We start from the raw sequence: 23,511 nt of genomic DNA on the forward strand, positions 1-23,511 counted from the left end.
GTGGAAAGAGCACTAGGCTCAAATCTGGCCTCAGAGGCTTCCTAGCTGTGTGACCCTGGTAAAGTCCAGCCTTTACAGCCCTTCTATCAGATATTAAGTATCGATTCAAAGAGAGAAGGTAAGGATTTCTAAAAAGGAAAGAGAACTGATCTCAAAAAGGATCATGTGTGTGGTTCCAGAGCAGAGGGACCCCTGAGTAGAGAAGGAAGAAGGATATATTCTCCAGCCTTCTGGGTCCACCACTGAATATACTAGAATTTAAAAGGCATAACATCATTTGTGGCCTACAAACAATTACATGTGAGTATTCTTTCCATGGAATTAGTATTAAATGCTTATTATTAACAGCAGAGCTCAACCTCACTTTAATAAAAATACATACATTTAGTCAGTTTTGACCCCAAATAAAATAACAGTTATTAACACAAAATTATATAGAACATACTGAAAAAACATACTGATATGCCTTTGGCTCTGCAGATAAAAAAGAACTGGTACTCAGCTGAACAATTCCTTATTATTCTAACTGTGAGGCTGGTACATTTGGGAGGGGCAGGGGGAAAGTGATTCAGAAGACTTTTAAGCAACAACCAAAAGCCAGATTTGTAGATGGACTTCTGAAAATGAAGAAAATCCTGGCACTTACCTTTCACTCATATAAGACACTTCATAAAAAAAGATATGCTCAATGACTGTTTCTGGATAAAAGGAGTGGCTTCAGAGTCTAGACCATTACAATCATAGACACATACAATTTTAATGCTAGAGGACTTGCAGTTCCAGATCACAAAATATACGATAAAGCAGTGTTTATCAAAACAATTTAGTATTGGCTAAGAGACAGAAGGGAGGATCAGTGGAATAGACTTGGCATAAATGATCTCAGCAAGACAGTCTATGACAAGCCTAAAGATCCCAGTTTTGGGGACCAAAACCCACTTTTTGATAAAAACTGCTGGGAAAATTGGAAGACAGTATGGGAGATATTAGGTTTGGATCAATATCTCATACCCTCCACCAGAATACTATACTTGTCAGATCTTTGAGAAAGGAAAGACTTTGAAACCAAGCAAGAGATAGAAAAAAAAATCACAAAATGTAAAATCAATGATTTTGACTACATTAAATTTAAAAGTTTTGTACCAACAAAACTAATGCATCCAAATTTAGAAGGGAAGCAACAAATTGGGAAACAATCTTCATAACAAAAACCTCTGACAAAGATCTAATTACTCAAATTTATAAAGGGCTAAAAGAATTGTACAAAAAATCAAGCCAATCTCCAATTCATAAATGGGAAAGGGACATGAATAGGCAGTTTTCAGTTAAAGAAATTAAAAACTATTAATAAGCACATGAACAAGTGTTCTAAATCTCTTAAAATCAGAGAAATGCAAATCAAAACAACTCTGAGGTATCACCTCACACCTAGCAGATTGGCTACCATGACAGCAAAGAAAAGTAATGAATGCTGGAGGGGATGTGGCAAAATCAGGACATTAATACATTGCTGGTGGATTTGTGAATTGATACAACCATTCTGGAGGGCAATTTGGAACTGTGCCCAAAGGGCGCTAAAAAACTATCTGCCCTTTGATCCAGCCATAGCACTGCTGGGTTTGTACCCTAAGAGATAATAAGGAAAAAGTCAGGTACAAGAATATTCATAGCTGTGCTCTTTGTGGTGGCAAAAAAATTGGAAAATCAGGGAATGCCCTTCAATTGGGGAATGGCTGATCAAATTGTGGTATATGTTGGTGATGGAATACTATTGTGCTCAAAGGAGTAATAAAGTGGAGGAATTCCATGAGAACTGGAATGATCTCCAGAAAGTGATGCAGAGTGAGAGGAGCAGAACCAGGAGAATATTGTACACAGAGACTGATATACTGTGGTAAAATTGAATGTAATGGACTTCTCCATTAGTGGCAATACAGTGATTCTGAACAACTCGGAGAGATCTACGAGAAAAACAACTATCCACATTCAGAGGAAACACTGTGGGAGTAAAAACACTGAAGGAAAACAACTGCTTGAACACATGGGTCGTAGGGATATGGTTGGGGATTTAGAATCTAAATGAACATGGTAGTGCAAACATCAACAACATGGAAATAGGTTCTGATCAAGGTCACAAGTCGCCCAATGAAAGTGGGCGTTGGCTGCGGGCTGTTGGTGGAGGGGAGGGAGGGAAATGTGATTATTGTAAACAAGGAATAATGTTCTAAATTGACTAAATAAACTTATTCAAATGGAAAAACAAATAAATAAACCAATAAATAAATAAATAAAAAGAACAATTTTAATGCTAGAAAAGACCTTAGAGATCACCCAATTTGAAGTAAATATGCAACAAAAGGATGGGAACCCAAAGGTTCTATTCTTGGCCATAAAGTCTGCTAGTTGTGTGATGCTGGGTAGAAAATCCAGGGCAGCTAGATTGCACAATAGATAGAGCGTCAGAACTGGAGTTGGAAACCTGGGTTCAAATTTGTTCTCACATGCTTCTTAGCTCTGTGACCCTAAACAAGTCACATAACCCCAGTTGACTAGCCCTTTACAGCTCTTCTGTTTTGGAGCTGATACTTAGTATTATCTTTAAGAGAGAAGGTAATGCTTTAAAAAAAATAGTGTCTGAACCCCCTGGAATTCTATTTCCTCATCTATAAAATAAAAGGATCAGGCAAGATAATTTCTAATAGTTTATGACTCCAGGATTACATATGAGAAAATAAAGGATAGGGGGTGAAACTAATTGTCCAAAGTTAAACAGAACAAGTGGGTAACTTATTTTAAAGAGACTTTTACACCCAAAGTTGTTAAGCTAATGAATTTTAGACAAAATTCTTCATTTCCTATAATAAAAAAACAGTTGAGTTTTGTTTTGGTGCTTAACCTCATTTTGCTAAAGCAAAGTAATACAGTGACTTGATGGGGCATGCAAAGCTTCTAAAAAGAGTGATCTGAGCTGAAAAGTTATGTTTGTTTTTTAAATTTGGCACAATATTTGATCATTACATTTTCTATAATGAGATAACTGATAAGAATGTGATTCTAGGACCAATGTAACTAAAATCAGAAGGGTAGCAACAAATTGGGAAACAATCTTCATAAAAACCTCTGACAAAAGTTTAATTACTCAAATTTACAAAGAGCTAAATCAATTGTACAAAAAATCAAGCCAATCTCCAATTCATAAATGGGAAAGGGACATGAACAGGCAGTTCTCAGCCAAAGAAATCAAAACTATTAATAAGCACATGAAAAAGTGTTCTACATCTCTTATAATCAGAGAGATGCAAATCAAAACAACTCTGAGGTATCACCTCACACCTAGCAGATTGGCTAACATAAAAGCTATGGAAAGTAATGAATGCTGGAGGGGATGTGGCAAAATAGGGACACTAATTCATTGCTGGTGGAGTTGTGAATTGATCCAACCATTCTGGAGGGCAATTTGGAACTATGCCCAAAGGGCGATAAAATACTGTCTGCCCTTTGATCCAGCCATAGCACTGCTGGGCTTGTACCCCAAAGAGATAATAAGGAAAAAGACTTGTACAAGAATATTCATAGCTGTGCTCTTTGTGGTGGCCAAAAATTGGAAAATGAGGGGAAGCCCTTCAATTGGGGAATGGCTGAACAAATTGTGGTATATGTTGGTGATGGATTACTATTGTGCTAAAAGGAATAATAAAGTGGAGGAATTCCATAGAGACTGGAACAACCTCCAGGAAGTGATGCAGAGCGAAAGGAGCAGAACCAGGAAAACATTGTACATGGAGACTGATACATTGTGGTACAATCGAGGGTAATGGACTTCTCCATTAGTGGCAATGCAATGTCCCTGAACAATCTGCAGGGATCTAAAAAACACTACCCACAAGCAGAGGATAAACTGTGGGAGTAAAAATACCGATGAAAAGCAACTGCTTGAATACAGGGGTGGAGGGGATAAGACTGAGGAGAGACTCTAAATGAACACTCTAATGCAAATACCACCAACATGGAAATGGGTTTGAATCAAGAACACATGTGATACCCAATGGAATCGTGCATGGGCTATGGGAGAGGTGGTGGGAGGGGGGAGGGAAGAAAAGAAAATGACCTTTGTTTCCAATGAATAGTGTTTGGAAATGACCAAATAAAACTTAAAAAAAAAAAGAAAGAAAGACACATAGGAAGTGATGCAGAACCAAGGGAACATTGTATACAGCAACAGTAATAATGTTCAATGATCAACTGTGAATGACAACTATTATCAGGAATGCAAGGATCCAGAATGATTCCAAGGAACTCGAGATAAAATAGGCTATCCACTACTATAGAGGGGACTGATGAATTCTGAATATAGATGAAAGCATATAATTCTTTATGCTACTTCCTCAATGATTTTTTCTCTAATTTAAATAAATGTCTTCTTTCACAACAACAACAACAAAAAAAAGAATGTGATTCTAGGGGGAAGAGTCAAGATGGCGTCCTAGAAGGAGCAGAAGTTCAGACCTCTGAATACCCTTCCTAATTGATCACAAACTGAATGCTCCCAGGGGACTGAAAATGAAACTTAACAACGAGACAGAACCAGGGAACCGTCCTGCTGGACTTAATTCAAAAGGTACGCCCCCCAAAAAGCCTGAATCCGAGAACACTCGGGTTTAAGGGGAAGACAGAAGGAAGGTCCCAGGACCCATCCCCCTCCCACCCAGAGTGCTGAGACTCCAGCCAAAGTGGGAACATCTGGGCAGACAAAGGTGCTGGTCTGAAGGACATACCTTGCAAACAGGGCCTTGGCAAGTTCAGAGCATCTAACACAGATGGCGGGGAAGGAGCGAGAGAGTGAGCATAGAGCTGGCAGCCTGGCCAGAGCTGTGGAAATGGTCCACATTTGATCCAGCCTTCCAAGAAGTTTTGGACACAGAGCATACCCAGCCCAACTAAGCAGAACTTAATCCCATCAAAAGTCTCCAGAATTCAGGGAAGCCCAGGCTCCCCACCCATCCTCCTTGACTGCTGGACTTTAATCCAATCAAAAACCTCCAGAGGACAGGGAAGCTAAAACCCTAACAACCCCCCACCAGAGACTACACCAAGAGATCTCCTGTAAAATTCCAAGAGGGGAGACTGACAGAAGCCCCCAAAACCAAAAAAATAAGAAGAGAAAGAGCACAGACAAATACAGGGAGTAAAGAGGGGGTGAATTTGAGAAAACAACAGAAAAAGAAGAAAGAAACTACATTAGACAGCTTCTACTCAGAAAACAGAACATAGGGGGAAATATCAGCAAACGATAAATCAGAAAACCCAGAGAATTGGATACAGGCTTTGGAAGAATTCAAAACACAATTAAGAGAGGCTGAATACAATTGGGAAAAGAACTTAAAAATTAAGATAAGTCATCTGGAAACAGAGGCACTTGAAATAAAACAAGAAAATAGTGTCTTGAAAGCCAAAATCAACCACCTGGAAAATGAGGGAAAGGAGATGAAAGATGAGGCAAAGGAGATGAAAGACGAGGTAAAGAGGATGAAAGACGGCCTTCAAAGAAAATGAGACCAGAAGGAAAAGGATGACCAAAAAGGCAGGGATGAAATCCAGTCTTTAAGAACCAGAATACAACAACTGGAATTAAGTGACCTCACAAGGCAGCAGGACAATATAAAACAAAACCAAAAGAATGAAAAAATTGAGGAAAATATGAAGCATCTCATTCACAAAATAGAGGATTTAGAAAATTGTTTGAGAAGAGACAATTTAAGAATCATTGGTCTACCAGAAGACCATGACAAAAGAAAAAGCTTGGACATAACACTACAGGAAATTATTAAGGAAAACTGCCCCAATATCCTAGAACAATTGGGAAAAGTGGAGATTGAAAGAATCCACAGATCACCTCCTGTACTTAATCCCCAACTGACAACACCCAGGAATATTATAGCCAAATTCAAGAAATATCAGACCAAAGAAAAGATATTACAAGCTGCCAAGAAGAAGTCATTCAGATAACACAGAACCACAGTGAGGATAACGCAGGATCTGGCTGCATCCACACTGAAGGACTGAAAGGCATGGAATATGATATTCTGGAAAGCAAGGGAACTAGGTCTAAAACCAAGAATCAAATACCCATCAAAACTCACTATATTCTTACTGGGGAAAGTATGGTCATTCAGCACAAAAGAAGAATTCTAAGAATTCATAAAGAAAAGACTAGACCTGAACAGAAAATTTGATGTCCAAGCACAGAACTCAAGAGAATCATCAAAAGGTAATTTAAAAAGAGGGAAAAAAGAAAAACAAAACAACAACAAAAAAAATTTTTAAGAGACTCAATAAGTTAAAATGATATGTATCCCTAAAAGAAAAGAGGTCATTGGTAACTCTTAAAAACTCTTATTTTCACCTGGGCAGCTAGAAGAATTACACTTAGAGGGAACAGTGACAAACTCTATAGGATGAAAGGACAAGACATAAATAGGTATATAGATATATGCATGCATAAATACATATACGTGTGTGTGTATATGTGTATATATATATGTACATATATATATATATATACACATATACACAACCAGAGCTAAAAAAAAAAAGAGGTTAATACTAAAAGAAATAGGGTAAGAAACAAATGGGGGTAAATTTATATGTCACAAAGAAGCTCATGGTGGGAGGGGGGAGAACATCAATACCCTGGAAGGGTAAAGAGGTTGGTGATAGGAAATACTCAACTCTTACCTACTTTGAAACTGACACAAAGAGGGAAGAACAATCCAATCCATTGGGGAAGAGAATAGATTAGCGCCCTATAGGGGAGTAGAAGGGTAAAAACGGACTGGTGAGGAGGGAAGCAGTACAAGGGAGGGAGAGGGTGGGGGGGAAATTTTAAAAAGACTACATGGGAAAATAAGGGAGGGAATAAGAAGGGAGGGGGTAGAAAGGGAAGTAAAATAAGGGTGGGAACTAGGGGGACTGATTAAAAACAAACATTGGTGTAGAAGGAAATAGTGAAAGAAGAAAAGGCAGGAACAGGAGTAGAAATCAAAATGCTGGGTAATACACAGCTAGTAATCATAACTCTGAATGTGAATAGAAAGAACACCCATAAAACGCAAGTGAATAGCAGAGTGGATTAGAATCCAAAACCCTACCATATGCTGTCTACAAGAAACACACATGAGGAAGGCAGATACGCATAGGGTTAAAATAAGAGGGTGGAGCCAAATCTATTGGGCATTAACTGATAAAAAGAAGGCAGGAGTCGCAATCATGATATCTGACAAAGCCAAAGGAAAAATAAATCCAGTTAAAAGAGATAGGGAAGGTAATTACATCCTGATAAAAGGCAGTATAGACAATGAGGAAATATCTGTACTCAACATGTATGCACCAAATGGCATAGCATCCAAATTTCTAAAGGAGAAACAAGAGAGGCTCAAGGATGAAATAGATAGAAAAACTATACTAGTGGGAGATCTGAACCTTCCTCTATCCGAACTAGATAAATCAAACCAAAAAATAAATAAGTAAGAGGTGAGAGAAGTGAATGAAATCTTAGAAAAATTAGAGTTAGTAAACATGTGGAGAAAAATAAAGAGGGACAAAAAGGGACACCTTCTTTCAGTAGCACATGCTACATTCACAAAAATTGACCATGTATGAGGGCACAAAAAGATTACAAACAAGTGTAAAAGGGCAAAAATAATAAATGCAACCTTCTCAGATCACAATGCAATGAAAATAATAATTAGTAAGGGTACATGGAGAGATAAATCAAAAATTAACTGGAAAGTAAATAATACAATTCTCCAAAACCAGCTACTTAAAGAACAAATCATAGAAACAATTAATAACTTCATTGAAGAAAATGACAATGGTGAGACATCCTTTCAAAACCGATGGGATGCAGCCAAAGAAGTATTTAGGGGGAAATTTATATCCTTGAGTTCATATATAAATAAAGAAGGACAGAGGTCAATGAATTGGGCATGGAAATTAAAAAACTATAAAGTGAACAAATTAAAAATCTTCAGATGAAGACTAAATTAGAGATCCTAAAAATCAAAGGAGAAATCAATAAAATTGAAAGTCAAAGAACTATTCATTTAATAAATAAGACTAGAAGCTGGTACTTTGAAAAAACAAATAAAATAGACAAAGTACTAGTCAGTCTAATTAAAAAAGGAAAGAAAAAAACCAAATTGACAGAATCCAAGATGAAAAGGGAGACCTCACCTCTAATGAAGAGGAAATTAAGGCAATCATTAAAAACTACTATGCCCAATTATATGGCAACAAATATGGCAATCTAGGTGATATGGATGAATACTTACAAAAATATAAATTGCCTAGACTAAAAGAAGAAATAAATTACCTAAACAACCCCATATCAGAAAAAGAAATTGAACAAACCATCAAAGAACTCCCTAAGAAAAAATCCTCAGGTCCAGATGGATTCAAAAATGAATTCTATCAAACATTCAAAGAACAACTAATCCCAATATTATACAAACTATTTGACAGAATAAGCCAAAAAGGGGTTTTCTTTTTATGATAGATCCCAAAGCCAGGCAGGTTAAAAACAGAGAAAGAAAACTAAAGGCCAATCTCCCTAGTGAATATAGATGCAAAAATCTTTTTTTTTTTTTAAACCCTTACCTTCCGTCTTGGAGTCAATACTGTGTATTGGCTCCAAGGCAGAAGAGTGGTAAGGGCTAGGCAATGGGGGTCAAGTGACTTGCCCAGGGTCACACAGCTGGGAAGTGTCTGAGGCTGGATTTGAACCTAGGACCTCCCGTCTCTAGGGCTAGCTCTCAATCCACTGAGTTACCCAGCTGCCCCCGCAAAAATCTTAAGTAGAATAATAGAAAAAAGACTCTAGCAAGTCATCACAAGGGTTATCCACTATGATCAGGTAAGATTTATACCAGGAATGCAAGGATGGTTCAATATTAGGAAAACCATCCACATAATTGACCATATTAACAAGCAAACTGACAAAAATCACATGATTATCTCAATAGATGCAGAAAAAGCCTTTGATAAAATACAACAACCATTCCAATTGAACACACTAGAAAGTATAGGAATAGAAGGGCCTTTCCTAAAAATAATAAACAGTATATATCTAAAACCATCAGAAAACATCATCTGCAATAGGGATAAACTAAAAGTCTTCCCAATAAAATCAGGAGTAAATCAAGGATGCCAATTATCACCTCTATTATTTAACAATGTACTAGAAACACTAGCAGTAGCAATTAGAGAAGAAAAAGAAATTAAAGGTATTAAAATTGGCAATGAGGAGACCAAGCTATCACTCTTTGTGGATGATATGATGGTTTACTTGAAGAATTCTAGAAAATAAACCAAAAAGCTAGTCGAAATAATCAACAACTTTAGCAAAGTTGCAGGATACAAAATAAAACCGCATAAATCATCAGCATTTCTATATATCTCCAACCTTGTTCAGCAGCAAGAATTATGAAGAGAAATTCCATTTAAATTTACCCGAGACAATGAACACAACTACAAAACACTCTCCACACAATTAAAACTAGATCTAAATAATTGGAAAAACATTGATTGCTCATGGGTGGGACGAGCTAACATAATAAAAGTGGCCATCCTACATGTATCTATTTAGTGCCATACCCATTGAACTTCAAAAAAACTTTTTTACTGAATTAGAGAAAACCATAACAAAGTTCATTTGGAAGAACAAAGGATTAAGGATATCCAGGGAAATAATGAAAAAAAAACACAAAAAAGAAGGTGGCCTTGCAGTCCCAGATCTCAAACTATATTACAAAGCAGTGGTCATCAAAAGAATTTGGTACGAGACAGAAAGGAAGATCAGTGGAATAGACTTGGGGTAAATGACCTCAGCAAGACAATCTATGACAAACCCAAAGACCCCAGCTTTGGGGACAAAAATCCACTATTTGATAAGAACTGCTAGGAAAATTGGAAGACAGTGTGGGAGAGGTTAGGTTTGGATCAATATCTCACACCCTACACCAAGATAAACTCAAAATGGGTGAATGACCTGAATATACAGAAGGAAACCATAAGTAAATTGGGTAAACACAGAATAGTATACATGTCAGACCTTTGGGAGGGGAAAGACTTTAAAACCAAGCAAGAGATAGAAAAAAAAATCACAAATGTAAAATCAATAATTTTGACTACGTCAAATTAAAAAGTTTTTATACAAACAAAACCAATGTAACTAAAATTAGAAGGGAAGCAACAAATTGGGAAACATTCTTCATAAAAAAAAAAACCTCTGGCAAAGGTCTAATTACTCAAATTTATAAAGAACTAAACCAGTTGTACAAAAAACCAAACCATTCTCCAATTGAAAAATGGGCAAGGGACATGAATCGGCAGTTTTCAGTTAAAGAAATTAAAAACTATTTATAAGTACATGAAAGTGTTCTAAATCTCTTATAATCAGAGAGATGCAAATCAAAACAACTCTGAGGTATCACCTCACACCTAGCAGACTGGCCAACATGACAGCAAAGGAAAGTAACAAATGCTGGAGGGGATGTGGCAAAGTGGGGACACTAATTTATTGCTGGTGGAGTTGTGAATTGATCCAACCATTCTGGAGGGTAATTCGGAACTATGCCCAAAGGGCTTCCTTTGATCCAGCCATAGCACTGCTGGGTTTGTACCCCAAGGAGATAATAAGGAAAAAGACTTGTACAAGAATATTCATAGCTGTGCTCTTTGTGGTGGCAAAAAAATGGAAAATGAGGGGATGCCCTTCAATTGGGAAATGGCTGAACAAATTGTGGTATATGTTGGTGATGGAATACTATTGTGCTAAAAGGAATAATAAAGTGGAGGAATCCCATGGAGACTGGAACAACCTCCAGGAAGTGATGCAGAGCGAAAGGAGTAGAACCAGGAAAACATTGTACACAGAGACTGAAACACTGTGGTACAATCGAACATAATGGACTTCACCATAAGTGTCAATGCAATGTCCCTGAACAATCTTCAGGGATCTATGAGAAAAAAAACTATCCTTAAGCAGAGGATAAATGGTGGGAATAAAAACACCGAGGAAAGGCGACTGCTTGACTATAGGGGTTGAGGGGATATGATTAAGGAGAGATGCTAAATGAGCACCCTAATGCAAATATCAACAACAAGGAAATGGGTTTGGAGCAAGGACACACCTGATACCCAGTGGAATCATGCGTCGGCTAGGGGAGGGGTAGCAGGAAGGGGGGGAGGAGGAAAAGAAAATGATCTCTGTTTCCAATTAATAATGTATGAAAATGACCAAATAACATAATGTTTAAAAACTAAAAAAAAAAAGACTAACAATGAATTTTAATCCTAAAATGTTAGTGAGATTATGAAAAAACGTGATTCATATCCATGACAAAATGTTTCATAATGTCAACATAAAAATTTATTTCAAACCTTAAAAGAAAAAAAAGAATATGATTCTAAAAAAAAAATCCTCCAAGAACCTGCTTTAGGGAGTAGGTAGGTAAGATTAACAACTTCCATTTACATATAAATAATAGCTCCTGTCCTTAAAATAAGTTTATTTTTCAGAAAGTAGGCTAATCATGCCTTGCTCAACATACATTTTTAATAATTTACTTTAGCATCCAGTGTGTTAACAATGATATCAGAGAAAATCTTGCTATAGCTGTCACTTCCCTGTGAGCAGGTGACCCTGAAGTGCTAAGCTCTGTACTACAAGGGAGAGGCTTCAGGTAGGATCCTGGTAACATCTGCTCTCCAGATGCATCACCAATTTGGCTGAAATCCAAACAGTGGAGTTTATATTCATCCAAGAGACAAAAAAGAAGCAATGGTGATTCTACAGGGAGTCAGACAAAAAACATTTATTAAGGACTTACAGTGTGCTAAGCATTATAATAAGTTAGAGGGAATTCTCAAGACATTCAATTCGTGAAATAATTTGCTCCAGAACCTTTTGTTTTATAAATATTGAAAAGACAATCCTAATCTAACTCACATGGGTCCTGAGTTCAGGCTCATTCATTTATTCTTTAGATACATCATAGTCCCATAATATGGCAATCTCCACTAAAAGAATAAGGGGAAGAGATCAAGAAGCAGTTAGTTAGAAGGTAAGTTAGAACATCTAACAAGTGTCAGATTCCAGAGCAGTAGACAATTCCTTTAAGAGGTTTATTACAGAGCTTTACCTTCACAGTGAGAGTATCAGAGTTGTATGCCAACAATACTAGCATTTGAAAGACAGTTGGCTCAGTACAACTCTTCTATGATCCTCTCTTCCATGGACTTCTCCTACCAAATCATGAAAGCTTGTGAGAAAGCTAAGAGATAATGTAGTTCAAAACCCAGTTTTAGAGCTAAGAAAAGATTCAGTGAATTGAACAAATCAGTGGGCACTTGCTACTGGGTGGTAGAATTCAGGAATTCTGGCTTCCAGTCCAATGCCTTGTCTTTTACACTGAGATTTCTTCCAGGTGCCTTTATGAATTGTAAGTGTTGGGTAGATTAAAGCCAAGTCTGTCATTCTGCTTAAGTGCTCCCACAACAGATGAGGTGAGGAATCTCAGAATATATATAGCCTGGCACTATTCTCAGGGGAAGATAATCTCACAGGATAACCACATTGTCTTATAAACTACTCCAGGGACTCAAGTACCAGAGCCAGAGACTCTAGGACCTGAGACCGTCCTATCCATAGCCCTCCAGAACCCCTATATCAATCCCAAAAGATCCATAAATTTACCTGTCATCTTTGTTTATCTGGTCTCCAAATCCTACAGTATCAACGATGGTCAGTTTCAGACGTACGTTGCTCTCCTGAAGCTCATAACTCCTGGCTTTTAACCGAACTCCTGGCTCATTGTGAGTAGCTGGGTCACTTTCAAACTTGGTGTTGAATAAAGTATCCATTAATGTTGATTTACCAATGCCCGTCTCACCTGCACATATAAACAAAATAGAATCAGGTCCTTCAGATATCTGATTAGCTTTGCCTTTATCCAAATCTCCAAGGTTCTTCCTTCGACATTCATATTATTTTCAGGTGGATGACTAGTCGACTCCAGGGTCTTAAACAGAAAGGATGATGCTTTAGGCCTGGAAGAACCCTAAGTACTTACAAGATTATCTATAGATAATAAGCATATTTCACAACTCTACCATATTTAGGATAAGAGCATCCCAGTATTTGGAGCTGGAAGTTGGGGCTTGGAGGATTAGGGATAAATCATTCATTTTACAGATGAGGAAACTCAAGCTCAGACCGTTTAAATGTCAGTCACACTAAACTGCATTTCCTCAGACTTCAATCTCAGCACCTTTCTTCCTCTCCCTCCTATATGTGCTGCCATGCAATATTTCTCTTTCTGTCACTTTTTGAAAAGTATATGGACCAAAAAAAAAAGTAGATCATGTTATTATATTGAAATAAACATTTTCTGACACTATCATGCTGCAAAGTAGAATAACATTTTTGAAACTACAAAATGTGTACAATCCTATAAAAGTGAAGATAAAATCAACTTAAAAAGCAAGTGTGTGGTTTTTTCTAAACCCTTACCTTCCGTCTTGGAATCAATACTATTGATTAGTTTCAAGGCAGAGGAGTGGTAAGAGCTAGGGAATGGGCGTTAAGTGACTTGCCCAGGGTCACACAGCTAGGAAGTGTCTGAGGCCAGATTTGAACCTAGGACCTCCCGTCTCTAGGCCTGGCTCTCAATCCACTGAGCTACCCATCTGCCCCCTACCCAGCTGCCCCCTGGAGTTTTTATTTTAAAAGACTACTCTTTTACAAAAATGAATAATATGGAAATGTTTCTCATGATTATACATGTATAAACCCAGTGGAATTGCTTATCATCTCTGGAAGGGAAAGAGAGAACATGAATCATGTAGCCATGGAAAAATATTTTTAAAATAAAATTACTTTAAAGTACCTACTAAAGAAAATGCTTTCCTACACCAGAGGTCCCCTTGTGCCAGTGATGACAAACCAAAGAAGGCATGCATGTGGAACACTCTCTGTGGGTGCTCAGTCATCCTCCCTCCCCATCCCCCCAAAGTTTGTTATTAGAAAGACAGGACTCCCTTCTCTCTCTCCACTGTGCCAGACAACATTTTTTTCATATCACCTACTACTCTGCCCAGCAGTCCAATGAGAGCTCACAGAGGTAAGGTGGGTGGCTCATAGTTGGCAGAGCTGGAGGGGAGCAGAGTGCTGGGGTCACTCCCCTCCCCCTCTCTACACTAGCTGAGGACATTCCTCACTTCACCTATTCCCTCTGTCCAGCAGTTCAATGTGCTTTTTCCTTCCCCTGTGAGGTAAGGGGGGGGATGGGGTATGTCCAGCATGTTGTGGAGAAAGGGCATGGTACTTGGACTGAGGTGGGCACTCTCTGTCTGAGAAGGGTACAGTGGAGGTAGGGCCTGGAACTCCCATTTCTAAAAGTTTTGCCATCACTGCCCCCTATACCATTGGTATAGTCTAATGATCTGAGAATGGTCTTCACATTTTAAAATACAATAAAATTTTATGTAAAAATGTAACTATTGTAGGGAGAGCCAAGATGAGAGTGCAGGCAGTGGTACAGATATATTATCCCCAAATTCCCCTCTGAATAACTAAAATAACTCCTCAAATAAAATTTGAGCTACAGAGCCAATCTGCTCCCCCTAGCCAAGGTAAGAATGAGACATTTTTTCAATCTAAGACAACAAAGAAGGTCACAGAAGGGGCCTATGACATGGTGACCCACATAGTTGTATCAGTAGTGGGCCTTTGAGGTGGCTATGATGACAGCAGCAGTATAAGCTTCAGGGGCTCTCAGCCCAGAGATGGTAAGGAGCAGAACAATTGGTCAGAAAGAGATTCAAGGAACCTTGTGTTGATACTGGTTACAGCTGGCAACTGGCAACTCTTGCCTTGGGTAAGGACACAGTTCTGGGCCACAGTGCCAGGAAAAAAAAGGAGCACTAACAAAGTGGATGCAGAATAGCAAGGGCCCTGATTATAGTTCTAGGGTCAAGAGGAGAGCTAGTGTTTATGGCTACAGAGATGAGGGGGTGGAAGGCCTTCTTGGATAAAGACAAGAGTGAAGACCAAGAGAACAGTAACCAACCCTTTTCCTGGATCACAACATTTTCAAAGCATCAGAAACTTGCAGATCCCAAAACTAGCTCTAAAAATAGTAGCATATTAAAAATCTTAAGCTTGGAATAGTGCTACCCCAACTGCAGGTGAACAGAGCCCAACTTTCACATAAAGTTCAAAGTCAAGAAAAAGGCTGGAAAAATGAGCAAACACAGAAATAACTTCATCATAAAAAGCTACTATGGTGGTAGGAAATATTAAAATATAGACAGAAGAAGATAACTTGAAAACAGTTATAAGTAAATCTCAAAGAAAAATGTTAATTGGACCCAAGCCCAACAAGACTTTCTGAAAGAGATAAGAAAGGGCAGGTCATATAGTGGATAAAGTGTTGAACCTCAAGTCACAGGGACCTGAGTTCAAATCTAAAACTAAGAACTGAGCAAGTAAAAGCTAATGACTGCACAAGACATCAAGGAACAATAAAATAAAAGCGAAGAAAAGAAGAAGATAGAAGAAGAAAAGAAAATTGGAAATAATTCATCAGAAAAACAACTGACCTGGAAAATAGATCTAGGAGAGACAATTTAAGAATTGTTGGTCTAGGAGGCAGTGGATAGAGAGCCAGATCTCGAGGCAAATATTCAAATCTGGCCTCAGAAACTTCCTAGCTGTGTGACCTTGGGCAAGCCACTTAATCCCCACTGCTTAGCTCTTATTTTTCTTCTGCCTTAGAATCAATATCAATAGTTCTTTTTTTCTTTTTAACCTTCTGTCTTAGACCTTCTGTCTTAGAATACTTAGAATACTTTCCCCCCCCCCAAAAAGAAAGCCATAATCAAAAAAAGAGCCTAGACATACATTATTCTTCTTTCTTTTGGGCCTAGGTCGTCCTATTTCTAGGTCTACCTCTCTAACCACTGAGCAATCTTGCTGCCCCTAGAAATCATCTTTCAATAAATTATCAAGGAAAACTGCCCCAATAGCCAGAGGGTAAAATAGAAATTGAAATACTATACCTATCAACTCCTGAAAGAGATCCCAAAATGAAAACTCCCAGGAATATTATAGCTAAATTCCAGATCTCTAAGGACAAGGAGAAAATATTGCAAACAGCCAGAAAGAAAGAATTCAAATACCATGGCTCATAATCAGGATCACACAATATTTAGGGGTTTTCAGATTAAAGGAGCTTGGAATATGATATTCTGGAAGGCAAAGACATTAGCATCACAACCCAGAATAACTTAGTCAGCAAAACTGAGTATGATTTTTAGGGGGAAAAATGGATGTTTAATTAAACAGATGACTTTTCAGGCATTATTGATAAAAAGAATATAACTGAATAGAAAATTTGACATTCAAACAGAAGATTCAAGAAAAGTGTTAAAAAAAAGAAATCATAAATAACTCAATGAAATTAAACTGTTTATATTCCTACATGGGCAGATGATACATAGAATCTCTAAGAACTTTATCATTATTAGGAATTTAGAAGGAGTGCATGAATGTGGGTTAATTATGTTAGGATGATTTTTTTTTAAATGGAGTGAGAAAGAGGAATATACTGGGAAAAGGAAAAGGAAGAGGCAGAATGGAAAAAATTTTCTCAAATAAAAGAGGAGAGCAAGGAAGAGCTTTTATAGTTGAGTGGAAAATGGTGGGGAGTTTGGAAGGTGGCAGAAAATGATTAAATTTCACTCTCATTAGAAATGATACAAAGGGGGAAATACACATACACACACACTCTCAGGTGGTTATAGAAATCTATTTTACCCAATAGGGAAATGAGGGAAAAAATGATAGATACAGAGACAGGGTGGTTTAAAAGTCAGTGATCAGAAGCAAAAAATGAGACAGAGAAGAATTAACAGAAGAAAATTAGTATATATACAGTATACATAAAATACAGTTATATATATTCCATAACTCTAAATGTGAATGGGATGAGCTCACCCATAAATTGGAAATAAATAGAAGAACGGATTAGAAATCAGAATCCAATCAATATGTTGAGAAACACACTTGAAATGGAAAGACATATAGAAAATTATGAAATGAAAGAGTTGAGAATATGTTATGCTTTAGCTGAATTAAAAATGGCAAGGGGAGCACTCATGATTTCAGATAAAACAATAATAAAAAGTGATAGTTAGGGAAACTACATTTTTCTAAAAAGTACCATATACAATAAAGTAAAAACAAAAAAATTTTACAGCAAGTATCCAGAGACAAAAGCTTTATTTCTCAAATATACAGGGAACTCAGTCAAATTTATGAAAATAAGATACTGATAAATGGTCAAAGCAGCATTTTTCAAAAGAAAAAAAAAAACTGTGGGCAGTTGGGTAGCTCAGTGGATTGAGAGTCAGGCCTAGAGATGGGAGGTCCTAGGTTCACAGCTGGCCTCAGACACTTCCCAGCTGTGTGACCCTGGGCAAGTCACTTGACCCCCATTGCCTAGCCTTTACCACTCTTCTGCCTTGGAACTAATACACATATTGACTCCAAGACAGAAGATAAGGGTTTAAAAAAAAAAAAGAAAACAAAACTATAAGTATATGAAAAAAGTTCTAGGTCACTATTGCTCACTATTGTACCTCACCTCTATCTGAAATGACAAATGCTAGAGAGGACAAGGGAAAATAGGTAGGTACACTAATAAATTGATGGTAGAGTTATGAAGTGGTCCAACCATTCTGGAGAACAGTGTGGAATTATGCCTTTGGCCCAGCAAAATAGACTAGGTCTATACCACAGAGCCTCTATCTATAAAAATATTCATAACAGCTCTTTTTGTGGTGGCAAAGAATTAGAAATTAAGGAGATGTCCATGAATTAGGGAATGGCTGAAAAAGTTGTGGTATATGAATGTAATGGAATTACATTGCACTGTAAGAAATGATGAGGAGATGGTTTTGGAAAAAAGAAAATATGGCTAGATCTCTATGAACGGGTACAAAGTGAAGTAAAAAGTATTGCAAGAAAGACCATTGTGCACAATAATGGCAATCAACTATGAAAGACAGGACTGCTCTGGTCAAGACAATGATCCAAGACAATTCCAAAGATCTCATGATAAAAAAAATGCCATCCACCTTCATAGGAACTCTGAAGTGCAAACTAAAGAATAATTTTCTCACTTTCTTTTTATTTTTTTACCCTTTTCTTGGGGGGACAATATGGCTAATATAAAAATATGTCTTGCATGACTGCACATGAATAATTGATGTCATTTTGCTTTGTCTTCTCGGGTGGGGGAAGGGTGGGAAGAGAATTTGGTACTCAATTTAAAGAGAAAATAATGTTAAAAATACATATATGCTTTAAATATTGTTCTTCACTTGAGGGCTGACTGCAACTTGCTTTGCCCAGTAGGATGTAGTTTGCCTACTCATATCACACAAAGATACAAAGAAGGATGACAAATGGAAAATCGACCCTAACTGTAAAGCTTACATTCTGTTGGACTCTAGTAGTTTACTATCAATAGAGTATATACTTTGAGTTGATTTTTTTCCCTCACTCCTTTGTCCAGTCTCCAGCCAGGAATATGTATTTATACATGTAGCATCCCAAGCATATTCACATCTATGAAATATAAATGACTGTATGATTTCTGTGTCTCCAAGCATAAGGTTATACCAATGAGGCTTGTGAATGTAACCTTGAACTGGCCATGCGGCCCTTGGCTAAGACAAACTCATTAACATGCTCAGACTCAATTCCCCCCGGGAAAGTGCGGTTTGCAATCTACACGCCCAAAGGTGTTCCCTCTACCTTGCCACCCAATCTGAATTGTCTATACTTTGTGATGTGGTTACTACGGAGCTTGGGAGTGCCACCCAAGCAGGACAGGATTAAATTCAGAGGCAAACCCATGAACTTCCTCTTGGCTTTCTCTCCCCTTTCATGGAGCTCCACTGGGCTCCTTAATGACTATCTCTCCTCTTAACCTTCTCCTTCCCTGAGGCTATAACCCATCTTGGCCTGCATTCCCTATCTTAATCTCCTCATCCACCTCGTGTTCCTTTGTACTGATACTTTCCTATCAAAGGGAGTATCATAGGGGTTGCCTGCCCTATCCAACCACTGACTTGTCCGTGTCTTTCATTCTCCACCCTGGTTCTCGGTTCCTATCTCTCCTCAGTCCCATCGAAAGGTGAGCCCCTTCCCTTGTGGGACCCTGCTGGTCAGGGAAGTCCATTAAGGAAAACCCCACAATACAAGCTTCCTATAATGGTAATAGCAGGAGTAGGCGTAATAATAACAATAAATAGCTAGCATTTATGTAGCACTTTAGAGTTTGTGAAGAGCCTTACAGATATTATCTTCCTCACAACATCTCTAAGAGATATGCCAATTATATACATGAAGAAACCAAGGTAGATAGGTTAAATAACTTGTCCAGAGTCACATAGTTAAGTACTGTGAATCTCAAAAGTTCTCAGACCCTACTTCATAAGATTTGGTTAAGACCATTCCCCATTTTAAACAATGAAGGGACTTAGGAATGTGAGAACTCTACTCCACCCATACTTAAGCATACTTTAGGGGAAGATAAAGTTGTAAACTCTTTACTGAACAATGAAAAAGTACTTAACTCATACTTATAGTGAAGCAAAAGCCTTAAGCTAAGTCTATTTTTAGAAAGGTGCTAAGTACCTATGAAGGTCAGGCAACTTGCAAACTAGCAAGGGACAAGCTTAACAAAAGAGGTGTGCAGTTTTAGTCTACTCAGGTGTGAATTACTCAAAAGTTTAGTCTACTCAGGTGTGAATTAAAAATGGTCTGTCCTTTGGAAAACCTCTACTGTGATTGGTAGATGTGAGAACTTAGGGGAGGTGACATAGGAGAAAATTCTCTTTAAAAGGAAGTCAGAAGCTGAGAGCAGGGGCTCTTTCGGAGAACTCTCTCTGAAGAGAAGAGAGCTTGCCAAAGAAGAGAGGGCTCCATGGCTGAACTTAGTTCAGCTTGCCGAAGCTGAACTGGTGGGTCTCTGAACACTAGAGTCTTGCTTGGACAAATCTTGTGGTGAGTGGATAAAAGACTGACTGATCTCTCTCTTACGATTTAAGCCTTAAGGCTGGCCTAAGCTGGTCTAGCCCTTTTCCCTTTCCCTTTCCCTCTTACTACTACTAGCCCTTTCCCTCTTACTCTTGTTTCTCTCCCTTTCTTTAATTCCTTCATTTGTATTAATTAAAATCTCCATAAAAACCCAGCTGAGTGGGGTATATTTCATATTTGGGAATTTTTCCCTGGCAACCACTATATTTTTTATTTGAAACCATATTTCTGTGGTCACAATTTAAGCCAACCACTCTTTTAAACTGTTACAGTACCAAAGGCTAGATTTGAACTCAGGTCTTCAAGACTCCAGGCCCAGTGTTCTGGTACTTAGGGTACTATCTATAGCAATGCAAAAGAACTGATGTCTATTTCCCAAGTGCCTTGCCTTGTTCAACTTCATTGTTGAATCATCTGGACTGTGTGGGAGGAGCTTGAATCTACAACCTTCACTTATTAATTGAGCAACTGAACACAAACTAAGGTGATACTACATTGTGGAGAGAATTACTGGCTATTTTAACTCATTTTCTCAATGCTCTGGACATATTTTCAAGACTATAAATTGCAAAAAAGATGCCAACTTGGATTAAAGGAGGGAATTCCCTCATGTGCAACTTCCCTATACCAAGGAAATCACAGATGTGTTCCCTAGTCCTCTGCTTTCTATATGCAAAACATAGAAAAATGGTCTTATAGTGTCTTATTCCAACCCAAACAACTAAATGGCTTTGGATTCAAGACAACATAATAACATCATGAAGAAGTCTTTTTTTTTTTAACCTTACCTTCTGTCTTGGAATCAAAAGTGTGAATTGGTTCCAAGGCAGAAGAGTGGTATGGGCTAGCAATGGGGGTCAAGTGACTTGCCCAGGGTCACACAGCTAGGAAGTGTCTGAGGCCAGATTTGAACCTAGGACCACCCACCTCTAGGCCTGGCTCTCAATCCACTGAGCTACTCAGATGTCCCCATGAAGAAGTCTTCAAAAAATAGACCACAAATTTCTGGAGGCTCTTAATCTTCTACAAGATCAAAGTGGGCAGACCAAGTAGGAAACAAAAATCCCCTGAAAACTGCTTAAACAGGTTATTCTTTTGAGGCAAGCACATGCCAATGTAGCTCTTCAGGAAATCCCAGTGGGGATGAATAATGGTATAATTATTTTAAGGAGATGACAAAATTTATGGCCAAATGGTATCAGATTTAAGAAAGAATTTCACCATCCAGAGAAAGAACTGTGGGAACAGAAACACAGAAGAAAAACATGATTGATTACATAGTTTAATAGGGATGTGATTAGGGCTTTGATGTCAAAAGATCACTCTATGGAAAACATGTATAACATAGAAATAGGTTTTGAACAATGATACATATATAACCCAATAGAATTGCTTGTCAGCACTGGGAGGGATATGTAACCATGGAACTATGGGAAAATATTCTAAAGAAAAAAAAAGATGTCATGAGACAGGGGACAGATCAGATGTTCCCTGCATTGCCCCCTGGACTTCCCCCCCAGAGTGACCCAGGCAAAATAGAAAAGCCATAGTTGGCTCCCCAGACCTGATATATGAGAGTTATCAGGAGGAAAAAAAAAATTTGATAAACTGAGGCAAGAGTAGATTTCACTCTTCTGTTATTTGTTACTGGCTGAACTTCCCTGTGAGCTAGCTAATGGTAGTCACAGAATAGCAAGCTAAATGGAGCCCCAAGAAAAATAACCTATGTATTTCTCTCCTATATTTCCATCTTTCCCCCCTACTACTTTCAATTTAAAAAAATTATTAATTAAAAAAAGAAAGAATTTCATTCAATGAAAAAATCTTCCAAGTAATTGGAATGACCATACCACTATTTCCCAATTTAAATAACCTAAAGTGAAATGGAAGTTCATAGATCTATTTCTAATTAGATGGCTGACATCATTTGCCAATAAAGTTTTATTAGAGCACATCAACTCAGAAGGAGAATCTAGTAAAGTACTCAATCCTAGACAGGCACCCCAATGTATCTGGATATTTTCCTCAGATTAAATGAACACAACCTAGCCATATCTATGTGATTTTTTCCCCATGTATTCTCATATGCTCTCCAGAGGAGAAACAGTATTCTGGGGGCTTTCGGTTCTACTAAAATCACTAGGATAGCCATAGTGCATATGGACGATGCATTGGTTGCTCTCATCTCGGTGTCACATGATCATCTCATTTTCTCTTAAATTGTACTTTTTTTTTCAAAGACAACCACAGCATCCACTGCTGACATAACCCTCTAGTGTTACCATCTTTCCCTCCCCTCCCATCCATTTTGCCCCAAATACATAGTTGGAGACAGGCAAACTGCCAATGATGGCAATTCCATTGTGTCAACAAATCTAATACAACTGACTTCATCAACAGAAAGGCCTTTTATCTTTGTCTAACAAGACTAAGAACTGAATTAATCCTTTCATTCCTAAAGGTATTTTTTAAGGCAAAGACCTATGTGGAAAATATTTGAGTCAAAGATGATTGCATTTTGAATGACATGGAATAGATATCAAGTGATAATTGTACAACCCAGTGGAATTGTTTGTTGGCTCTGGGAAGAGAGGAGTGAAAGAAAATGAATCATGGAAACATAGGAAAATATATTTTTTAATAAAATTTTTAAAAGAAAAAAGATGATCACATTTTTACATATTTTTTTTTTAGAATGTAGAGAGCACAGAAGCATAGCAATTTGCACTAAAGTGTAAATAGAAAACAATTAACAATCTGGGCATTGATTGCAATACATAAGTAAATTAGTGGGTGGGAAGAACCACTTAGGTTTATTTTCCTCTAAATTTCTAAGCTATTTGCACTCCAACTCCATCATCTGTACCATTAAATTAGATATACTATCACAATTGGGATTCATCACACACAGACACACAAAAACATTATAGAACAGCAGTTTTTAGAAAAATAACCCTAACTTTTCAGACATTTTCTCAATTTTCTCCCTCCCTCCCAAATAAGTCTTGTACATTTTTAGACCTCAAAGAACAAAAGATAAACAAAAAGTTTTATATCTAGTCAAGAAGTCTTCTGTGGTGTAAGTTCTATTTCAAATAGACAAAAATTCAAAGAATTTAGAAAGTAATCCTTAATACTTTCTAGTTATAGTTATATAGCACATATGTGTATGGCGATATGGATGCACTATATATTGTGTATATAGACATTTATGTGTGTGTGTGTGTGTGTGTGTGTGTGTGTGTGTGTGTACAGGTGGGAATACAGGGGATAGTGTATTGTTTTGACTAGAAATTCCCAATTTACTCAACTGTTTTAAAATGGAGATTATAATAGCATCTACT

The 23,511-nt window shown here is 37.7% G+C and overlaps 1 protein-coding gene across 2 annotated transcripts in view; it reads right to left on the reverse strand.

Moving 5' to 3' along the window:
• SEPTIN11 (septin 11) overlaps window positions 1–23,511 on the reverse strand; it is a 147,705-nt gene that overhangs the window by 38,965 nt on the left and 85,229 nt on the right. For both annotated transcript variants that reach the window (XM_007495792.3, XM_007495791.2), the window contains exon 3: window positions 12,755–12,950. In XM_007495792.3, the coding sequence (XP_007495854.1) occupies window positions 12,755–12,950 (196 nt within the window). The remainder of the gene's footprint in view (window positions 1–12,754; window positions 12,951–23,511) is intronic.

The sequence above is a fragment of the Monodelphis domestica genome, chromosome 6, assembly GCF_027887165.1.
Source record: "Monodelphis domestica isolate mMonDom1 chromosome 6, mMonDom1.pri, whole genome shotgun sequence".
NCBI classification, from domain to species: Eukaryota; Metazoa; Chordata; class Mammalia; order Didelphimorphia; family Didelphidae; genus Monodelphis; species Monodelphis domestica.